This window comes from Amyelois transitella, chromosome 9, assembly GCF_032362555.1.
Source record: "Amyelois transitella isolate CPQ chromosome 9, ilAmyTran1.1, whole genome shotgun sequence".
Taxonomy (NCBI): Eukaryota; Metazoa; Arthropoda; class Insecta; order Lepidoptera; family Pyralidae; genus Amyelois; species Amyelois transitella.
In genome coordinates, this window is record NC_083512.1 from 2,458,825 (window position 1) to 2,469,217 (window position 10,393).

Here is a 10,393-nt window from a genome sequence, read left to right on the forward strand (position 1 = left end):
TTTTTACCTTGATCGACTGTCTGAACGATAAGTGACGACAAGTCCAAGACAGCATCTTCAGTAGAGATACTGGGCCTGAAACCGTATTGCGATGTAGAAATGAGTTTAAATTTTTCTAGATACTGCTGAAGTCTTACATTAATTAGCTTTTCCAGTATCTTGGCGAAAGGTGACGGAACGGAGATGGGTCTGAAATTATTCATGTCTTTTTTATCACCACTCTTATGCACAGGGGTAACCACAGCACGTTTAAGAGCTTTTGGAAAGACGGCTTGCTCAAAACATAGATTAGCTAGTCGTGTCAAAACAGGAACAATTATTTCGTGGGCAAGTTTTAAGAAGAGGGTAGGGATATTATCCCATCCAGGAGCACAATCAGTTCTGAGACTCATCAAAACAGAATAAACCTCAAGACCGTCAGTTTCGGTTAGAACAAAAGATGATAAATGTGGTGCGTCCTCATAAATGTTATCGGAAGTGTTTTGTTTTTTATTTAGAATATCCTCGGCTAGATTCTTTCCCACATTAGCAAAGAACTCATTGACAGAATTAACTGCTTGTTGAGGATTTGCGTATGTATCAAGTAAATCTAAGTTTTGAATTTTATTATTATTACGATAAGAGATGTTATTAATAGCTTTCCATAACGTTTTTGGGTTTTTACTACTTTTATTTAGTAAATTTCTTTCATACTTTCTCTTTAACTTCTTAATTAAATTATTACAAAAATTTCTATACCTTCTGTAGGTTATTTTTAAAGTTTCATTTAACGGATCCGCGCGTAGTTTCTTTTGCATAGCATTCCTATTTCGTATACAACGTACAATGCCAGGAGTAATCCATGGCTTTAGTATGTGATCTTTAGATGGTAAATATTTAGTAGTGGTGTGATTCAATAGACATAGGTTAACTTTTTGAATCATAGAATTGACCAGAATGCAAGGATTGTCATAGCTAATTATATTCATAAAGTCACTGTCTCTCAAACTTATTAATGCTTTTTCATAGTCTATTATCTTTTTACTTCGACATAGGTTATAGGTACGGTCGCGTTCATAATTGCAGTCATAGTTCGCAAAACTTTATAGCTTGCACCGCTGCTACCACTCACACATTCACACAAATAACACAATAAACAACAAGCGGTGAAACGTTGGGTAACGCGCCATCAAGAAGAGGGTAGTGTAAAAAGTCGACCGCGCAGCGACCGTCGTCCGCTAATAATCAACACAGCGACAGCCACACAGCGGAGATCCATGGTGGAACAGTACGAAAATAATGGCTTCATACCGACCAGAATATTTTCGGAACAGTTCGACACATTAGTGGTTACTGTTCGTCGAGTTTGCATCGTGAGGGACTACACCACAGACAGCCAGCAAGAAAGCCGTATTTATCCGAAATAAATAAGCAAAGACGTTTAGAATTTGCTGGGCAGTATTTGGATTTTGCCTGGAAAGAAGCGATATTTACGGACGAAAAGTTCGTTTATGTCAACACTACACGGTAGGCTTCATTTATGGCGAAGAAATGCAACTCGGTATGAAGAAAAAATATTGTGCCAAATATGGAGTCTGGACACATATCTGTAAATATGTGGGGCTGGATGAGTGCTGCTGGACCTGGGGAACAGGTGTGGATAGCAGGACGCGCTATAGCTGCTCATTATGTGCAAGTGCTGGAAGAAACCATGTTACCAACTGTGCGGTATATTTATCCGATTGATGATATGCCAACAATATCATTTGTGCCCTGTGCATCGAGTCCATATAGTGCGTGAAAGGTTCTGCCAGTTTATATTAAAACTACTAATTACTTAGATAGTATTTAAGGACAGCTTCAATATCTTTTCTTTATGAAAACGAATAATTAAGCTGTAACCTTAATAACAGGAGATAAGTAGATGATACAATTAGGTAGTGTAATAATAGCTTTATATAACCATCAATATGTAAACAAAACTATAGGTAAACTGTTTCAATAAAATTTACTAATTTTAATTATTGAATGTTTTATTTTCTCCCTCTTGTTTAATATTTCTTGCTGATTTCCGTGTTTGAAGACAACTTTCCGTGTTTGTAATTCTTAGATATCAGTTAGTTAGTCAGTCAGTTACTTAGTTCAAATGGCACCTTGAAACATTAAAAATTGTCAGTAACACAATTTTTTTTTAATAGGAAAAAAAATTCCTTGAATAACTTCGAAATCCAAGTAACGCTAGTAACTAGAACAAGCGAGTGTGAGCAAGCGAGATTATCTAATATATCTTAGATCTCACTTGCTCACACAAGTAATAAAATTGCTACCCTATAACTTTCAAAGGAACCACTACCTACGTTAGGGTCGTGTGCAGATAAACTTTCAACCTTATTGAAATGTCATAAGTCTGGCAGTCGCAGGCTTCCATCTATAGGCAAATCTTATGCAAATAATGAGAGACGACGATATCTCGATCGACAATTATCGGGCCCAGTTCGGCCATCGTTGATTACCGTCTCTTTCTGTTTTGTTATGTTATATGTCATAGAATAATAAACTGTTTTTCTTAGTAATCATTGGTTTTAAAGACCGTATTCATTTGATGAAATATTTATTCTTTTTAAATATGCATGTGTGTGTGTATCTATTGGAACCACAGTGCACGCTATTTTAACCCGTAAGAATTTTAAAACTATGACTGCAGATATGAACGCGATCGTACAAGTGTCTTTAGACATTTTGAGTAATATAAGACGATGGTCTGTGATACTTGAATCAAATACAGTAACATGAGCAGTGGTTTTACTACTGTCTAGTTTGAGGATAAAATGATCCAGGCAAGAGGACTCTCTAGTGGGAAAATAGTGACCAGGAAAAAGTCCATGAGAAACCACCATGTCCAGATATAGACATCTGTTTTTAATTTCATATTCTTTTTCATCGGGTCTACGAAGTAAGTTGATATTGATATCACCGGTTATAATAATGTTTTTACAAGAATTTAATTTATTAAGGTGGGAACTTAAGGAATTTATAAAGGGTTCAACATAGCGGTTTGATGGGGAGCGGTATATTCCCAAGATAGTTATGTTAGAAAAGGTTATTTGCAAACACGAAGCATGAGTTAATTTTATTTCCGTGACATTCATTTTATGTCCAGCTTTTATAAAAGCTGTGACTCCATCGCACTGATTAATGTGATGTGAAGTACAAAAAGAGGAGTAATTACGTATTTGAGGCATAGGTTTCTTAGGGTCTAATCTACACTCCGTTAAAACAAGTACATCGATATCGTGTTTAAAATTACTTATATTTACTTGTAGATCGTCGATGTTTTTATATATACTTCGAATGTTTTGAGTGATGACAGTGAAGTCTGATTTGTTAAGAGAATTCGGTTTCATAATAAAATCTTCAATAGATGTTAAAGTCGATTGAGCAGTATGAAAGTTATCAATTTCTTGCATAATTGTCGTTTTAGAGCTATCCATAAAATAGGTATCTAAAAGAAATGTGTGTGAAATTTAGAAAAGTGATGCATGTTAATAATGAATTTTTATTATAATAATAATTTTTTACGCAATCAAAAATAGTATATGGGACGAATATTGCATTGTATTTTACAATTGGTAGTAGAAGAATATTTTTATAGATTTGTGTGTGTTTTTTTGTATATTTGACAATTTGTGTTTTGTGTGTAGTATTAATATTATGAACAGTTACAGAGTACATGATAAAAATTGAAAAGACAAAAACGTATAGCATAGGCAGATATCTTAACAAATTAGAAATGGGAAAGTAGATAAAAGGGCGTAGAGATAGTCACGACTCCAGACCTAATTTTTGAATTTGAGCTTCAGACTTAATTAAGATAATAGGCGAAGTATCATCTTTCCTCAAATAGATCTTGCCATAAGCTGTCCAACAATATTTGAACCTTCTAGATTTGACCAATTCACGCGCTAGAAAATATAATCTTGAGCCTTTGGGTGTAAGGTGCTCTGTTACAAATATGGGGGTGTCCTCCTTAGTATGTAGTCCCAGATGCTTTGCAGTGAGCTTGTTCTTTTGCTGTACATTAAAAGATTTACAGTGTCTCATAAAATCGGCTTTCAAAAATGTTGAGGATGTTTCCACCACGATGGGGGATTTATTTTCTCCTTCCCTGCGACTTTTTACTCTATAAATGTCAACTATGTCCTTTTTATCCATAGTGCAATTTATGTTTGTGGAGAGGGTAATTACCATCCCCACCAAAACATCCTTTGTCTCGCCGGCCTGTTTCGGCACATTCTTAATTTCAATATTTGTCTTGCGACTGAGCATCTGACTTTCCTCAAGCTTGTTCTCCAACATCGTTATGTATTCTCGGTCCTTTTTAGCATCAACTTCTAGTTGTTGGACTTTATTCAAAAGAGCTTCATTCTGAGCCGATAAAAAAGTAACAGAACTTTCAATTTTAGTGTTGGTCAGGTGTACCTCATTAATCATATTACTCATCTTCTTTATTTCGCGTTGCTGTTCAATTAAGAGTGAGGAAAGACGGGTTAGCTCATCCTTAATATCTAGTGATGGTCCAGCAATATTATCTTCCGCACGTCTCCTTTTACTGCGAGTAAATATAAATTGCGGTGACGTCTTATCTTTGCACAATTGGCTAATGTCGGAGTCTGATAAAGATTTATCCATATCCGCCATCCTAGTTGAATTCACCTTTAAGTGTATGTTGTTATGGTTGTTCGAATCACAGTTATAACTATCCGAACTCAGACTATTCCGTAGCAATATATATTATTTGGCAGAGGCAGTCAAATCGTAGCGTATTTGTTTATTGTGACAATTAGAAATGTATACAAACTACATATAATGCTCCTCGCAGCGGACCGTGGCAAGTAGCAGTGACAATGTAACTCGTAGATCGACTAGGTGGGGGCCACAGCTCGTAGCACACGGCGGGGCGGTGGCGTAGCGATTCGTAGAATCCTCGTAGCACATACAATGAATTGCGTTAGCGCCGACGATGCCACACGAGTTCAAACGAAGCCAGTAGTGAGAAAGAGACAAAAATATCAACTGACTGTTTTCGCAGAGTCCCCGCGCTCGCTACTCCGCGTCGTAGCCGGATCGGTATAATGGAATATTTTATTTTTATCTAGTATTCGCTCACAGAATTGTCACACTTAAATCAAAGCGCTTATTACAGTAAATTGTTTACACTTTTGAAAATAGTAATAGAATTTTTAAGAGAAATTACTGCGACACGTCCGCTTACAAACAGTTCAAAGGACGAAGAGGAGGAAGAGGACATTTGTGGCTCGAGTTTGATATAAATGCTTGTGCATTTCTGACATGGTGTTGACATAATCTGTACAGTGTGTAGATATCTTATTTTATTTTTATTTCTTTGACAAAGTATTAGTATTGAAATTAGTAGTTTTACATTAATTCATGTTTTTTCATATAGACAATGTGCATTCGTCCACAATATAAATGTAAGAGATCTATATTTGTAAATTGACGTCCGGTGAAAATGCTGCAGTGTTGTTTGTTTTCCGCCGCTTGTTCTAAACATGCGCTTTGGAAGTGGTAGTAGTTATAATTAGATTTAAGTGACGTGATGTCAATAACTGATACCTTGCTTCCAATTTTAAAAATAAATCTATTTTATTCTATTCTATTCTTTTGCTAATAAGATTCATGTTCGATGAGACGCTCGCCCTAGTTATTGTCCCTATTATTTCCTGTTGTTGATAATTGAAGAGATTCCATTGGAGCCGATGCAAAAAGCATTGGATTTCTTTTGTGTCTCGGCGAAACTATTGTAACGAGGTACTGAATGTACTTTAAAATAGAATTCTATGAAAAGACATAGTTTTTATTTGATTTTTAATAACACTATTACAGATCTTGATGTTGGTCTGGTAGGAAATAATTGTTTGTCAGCTACATCAGTCAATATATTATATTATTTTGTTAATCAAGGAAATGACCAAGCTTATACTAATTGGAGACAAGTTATAATAGCATGGCTAGAATTGGGCGCCCAATTTTGTATTTTTTGTGTATGTATATCAGCTTCTAAAGAGATATCAGCTAACCAATACTGGGATATCTGTTACTTTTGATGTTATAAATAAAATACACGACTAAGAGGCGACTAAGGGACAGGCTTATAATCTTGGAATTCTTATTTTAGGCGATGGGCTTGCAACCTGTCACTATTTGAATCTCAATTCTATCATAAAGCCAAACAGCAGAACGTGGCCAATCAGTCACTTCAAGATTGTTGGCTCTGTCTACCCCGAAAGGGATAAAGACGTGACTATATGAATGAATGAATTAATAAAATACACTAGTACAATATTCTCACGTGCTCGTCCTCGGTGTCGTGTGGTTTCCGGCACCAATAGAAAAAAGAGTACGACCACTCCATCTCTTTCTTCGTGGCTGTCGTATAACGCGACTTGGGGATAGGCTTATAAACTTGGTATTCTTGGTAATCTGTCACTATTTGAATCTCAATTCTATCATAAGGCAAACAGCCGAACGTAGCTTATAAGTCTTTTCAAGATTGTTGGCTCCATCTTCCCCGCGAGGGATATAGACGTGACTATTTGTATGTATGGGGCGATCGTCGGTGTTGTTAAGCTATCTTAGTAAGTACGTAAATGCTTTATTGTTCACTAAAGGAGTACATTACAAATATAAAACAGTGGTACAGTACAAAGGCGGGCTTATCCCTAAGTGGGATCTCTTCCAGCCAACCTGACAATGTAGTGTTGCCAACACTTATGAAGATTATTCTTTAAGGCAATGGGTACTAACTAGCTTCTGTTCTTAAATCTTGGTTCCATCACTATATCATCCAGATAAACGTGAACATTGACTCTTGCCTTGTGTGTTTTTTAATTTTCTATTTCTTTCAATTTCCACAAAAATTAATTTATTATTTAAAATTCAATAAGTATTTTATTCAAGTACTGTAACTACACAAGAACATGAGGGGGAAACGCGAGGCGTGCCAGTCAATAATTATAAAACCGGGTCAAAGAAGTTCTAAAGGCTGTACATAATGTAATTTCCTCTGACATACATTTACATAGATCACATAATATTTTATTCGTTTCTATCCATAACGCATAATGTTTTGCCGTGTGGTTCCCGGCACTAACAGAAATAAGAATAGGACAACTCTATCTCTTTCTTCTTTAAAGACCTGAAAAAAGATTCTTATGATTTCCAGGGAAATTTCCCGGAACAACTACCTACTTCTATACGAATTGGTTTCAATCCAGCTAAACGTGCCTTCGAGGTTTTTTCTAAATTATTGGCTATTTTACATGTTAAGGGATATAAACGTACACTCTGTGTATGTGTTTGAACTTGCGGTATCTACTTTAATTTACATCAGTGGTAATTCCCTCTGAATACTCGCAGCAGATAATGAATTCTGGCCGTAGCAAACACATTACCTAATTCTGAAGCGTAACTAATTAAACAAAGTGGTAATAGGGATGAACATAGGAGAAGCTTTTACAAAATTAATATGAAGATCTTAATCGTTCGTTATGTATGAACTTTGATATTGTAATGGACTAAGACTTCGTTCTGGGGCAGTGTTACATACATACATACATAAAATCACGCCTCTTTCCCGGAGTGTTGTTAGTTTGTAATTCAGGTTTTCATTATTAAGTACGATCCAAACTTATCGATAGCTTTGGTGGACTGCTCTTAAAAGTAATTTTAAGAAGACTATTCGTGAAGATAGACTTGACTTTATAGTGGTTATATGATATATCGATATATAAAATGTTTATTCGACAGTGCTACAGACACAAATCTAATATAACAATAACAAATTCTATCATTAAGCCAAACGGCTGAACTTAGCCTATCAGTCTTTTCAAGACTGTTGGCTCTATTTACCCCGCAAGGGAGACGTGACTATAGATATGTATGTATGTAATCCTTTAAACTAACAAAGGTGTGCTGTAGTATGTCAAAATGGTCGTAACTCAGGGATCTTTTTGCACTGAAAGAGTACAAAAACGCTGATTTTCAGTTAATGTTTCATATAAGAAGAACAGGGTATGTATGCAGTAAACTACTCTTCTTTCGTGACCAATCATATATTTACTTAGTTGTATAGCTTTAAGAAAGTGAAGTATCGGTATAGGTCTATTATATATGTGATGCTTGGCACTTGGTCACAATGGTCGACATCATACACCAAAACATTTAATTCCATAAGCAAATTTGTTTGACGGCCTCTGTGGCGCAGCGGTAGTACGCTTGTCTGTGACACCGGAGGTCCCGGGTTCGAATCCCGGCCAGGGCATGATGAGAAAAGAACTTTTTCTGATTGTCCTGGGTCTTGGATGTTTATCTATATAAGTATTTATTATAAAATATAGTATCGTTGAGTTAGTATCTCGTAACACAAGTCACGAACTTACTTCGAGGCTAACTCAATCTGTGTAATTTGTCCCGTATATATTTATTTATTTATTTATATTTATTTTATAAAATGAAATGTTTTGATGCAAGGATTTGCTACGACGAAGCAGTTCCCTGCCTAACACTTACATGTTGTTATATAACTAGCCTAACGAATATATACTACTATAAATACATACATACATACATATAGTCACGTCTTGATCCCTCGCGCGGTAGACATAGTCAACAATCTTGAAACGACTTATAGGCCATTCAAATAGTGACAGGTTGCTAGCCTAAGAAGGATTCCAAGTTTAAAAGCCTTTCCCTTAGTCGCTTTTTACGTCATCCATAGTGGTCCTGTTCTTTCTTTCTTAATGTGCCGGGAGCCACACGGCTTAACTGCACTACTACTATGATTGTACAAAATATATTACGGGCCATCGAAGACGAAGAAATATGTTATTATGTAAGTATTGTAATTATTAACTTTATAATTACACTGCGATCAAGCATAGTTGTTACACGATTGGCACAGTAGTAGCTACCGCGGGGTGAATGGAGGGAATCACTCTTTGACTCAGTTGGGATGTTATTTATAGGAGCTCCAATATCAACTTTAAGGAAAACAGGAGCCATTTTGACACGTAAAAAACAAAGAAACAACTAACACCGAGTTAGAATCCTACTAATATTATAATAATAATAAATAATATAATAATAATATATTTGATAAAATTACACGTACAGATAACATGAACTCTGAAGTCTGTGTTAGTTAAAACTGTGCTACAGACCTCAGACTTCCCACACTGTTGATACAATTTGAAATTATCAAATAAATAACACAAAATTATATATAAATTCGAAACTTTGTGAGTATGTCAGTATTTATGTTTGTTACTCTTTCACGCAAAAACTTCTGAACCGATTACGATTAATTTGGTATGTAGGTAGCTGAAGACCCAGAATAATATATAGGCTACTTTTAATCCCAGAGTTCCCGCGGGATTGATAGGGTTTTTATGCGGACGAAGTCGCGGGCGGCCTCTGTTATACAATATTCCAGTTCAGATGAACCGCGCCGCTGAAGCTGTTTTGTTTACAAATAGTTTTGTGAGAGTTATGAATCCGCTGTCGTATAAAAGACAATAAATGTGCCAATGTCTGGCGAATGGACAATGAAAATAAAATATGGCGTCGGTAGGCGTATTGCCAAAATGTTTATGATTTGTATGAAAAAAATCGACGGTTGATGTTTCAAGTATTTACAAACATACTTACTTACTTAAAATAACGCCTCTTCCGCAAAGGTGTAGGCAGAGGCTTTTCTTTCCAATTGCCATGATCCCTCGATATTTCTTTTGCTTCATTATGAACGTTGCATGAAATGAATTACCATATTTGTAACTCATTTCATGCAACGTCGTCAGTTTCATGTACTTTTGACATAACCTTTTGCCAGAAAGTTTGAAGAATTTGATTCGTCTTTTTAATATTTGCAAGTTATAATTATTTTGGTTGCAATTTGAGTTCAATACGACACTCATTAATGGTTATTTTTTTAAGTAATAAGTTGTGAAATGCACACCCGACTTTAGTTCCACGATACCAGTTCTGGAAGTAAATTTGTAGACAATATATTTAGTTCAATCTTTTGTCGTCAGCCTTATAATGCCATAAACTTAAATAAAAGATATCCAGCTATATTGCCAGTAAACTACATTTCACCCAATATTAATTGCTAATCGGGCAGCTATTTGTATTTAAAAAAACGTAACATTGTAGCAAGCTCCTCCGATTTTCCTACATTTCTTCTAAATTTGTAGGAGATGAACGAGCGCCACTGTACTACATAAATTCAGGATATTGTTTCGAATCTCCAGATCTCTGATATTTTTCCGATCTCAAGAGCTCGCTGACGACAGCACTTTGAAATATTCTGAATCAGAGTTGGATTTCTTCTTGAATA

The 10,393-nt window shown here is 35.7% G+C and overlaps 1 protein-coding gene across 1 annotated transcript; it reads right to left on the bottom strand.

Annotated features, from left to right (window-relative positions):
* Positions 1 to 3,801: 3,801 nt before the first annotated feature.
* LOC132902095 (uncharacterized) lies at positions 3,802 to 4,470 on the bottom strand. The gene is made up of 2 exons (XM_060945908.1): positions 4,225 to 4,470; positions 3,802 to 4,050 (listed from the first exon to the last, which is right to left on the bottom strand). The coding sequence occupies exons 1-2, from the start codon at positions 4,468 to 4,470 to the stop codon at positions 3,802 to 3,804; spliced, it is 495 nt and encodes a 164-aa protein (XP_060801891.1).
* Positions 4,471 to 10,393: the final 5,923 nt, after the last annotated feature.

Coding starts and splice junctions, on each gene's coding strand:
- LOC132902095 (XM_060945908.1), bottom strand. CDS start 4,470: ATGATTAATGAGGTACACCTGACCAACACTAAAATTGAAAGTTCTGTT. Junction 4,051..4,224: donor AGGATGTTTTGGTGGGGATG/GTAATTACCCTC, acceptor TTTAATGTACAG/CAAAAGAACAAGCTCACTGC.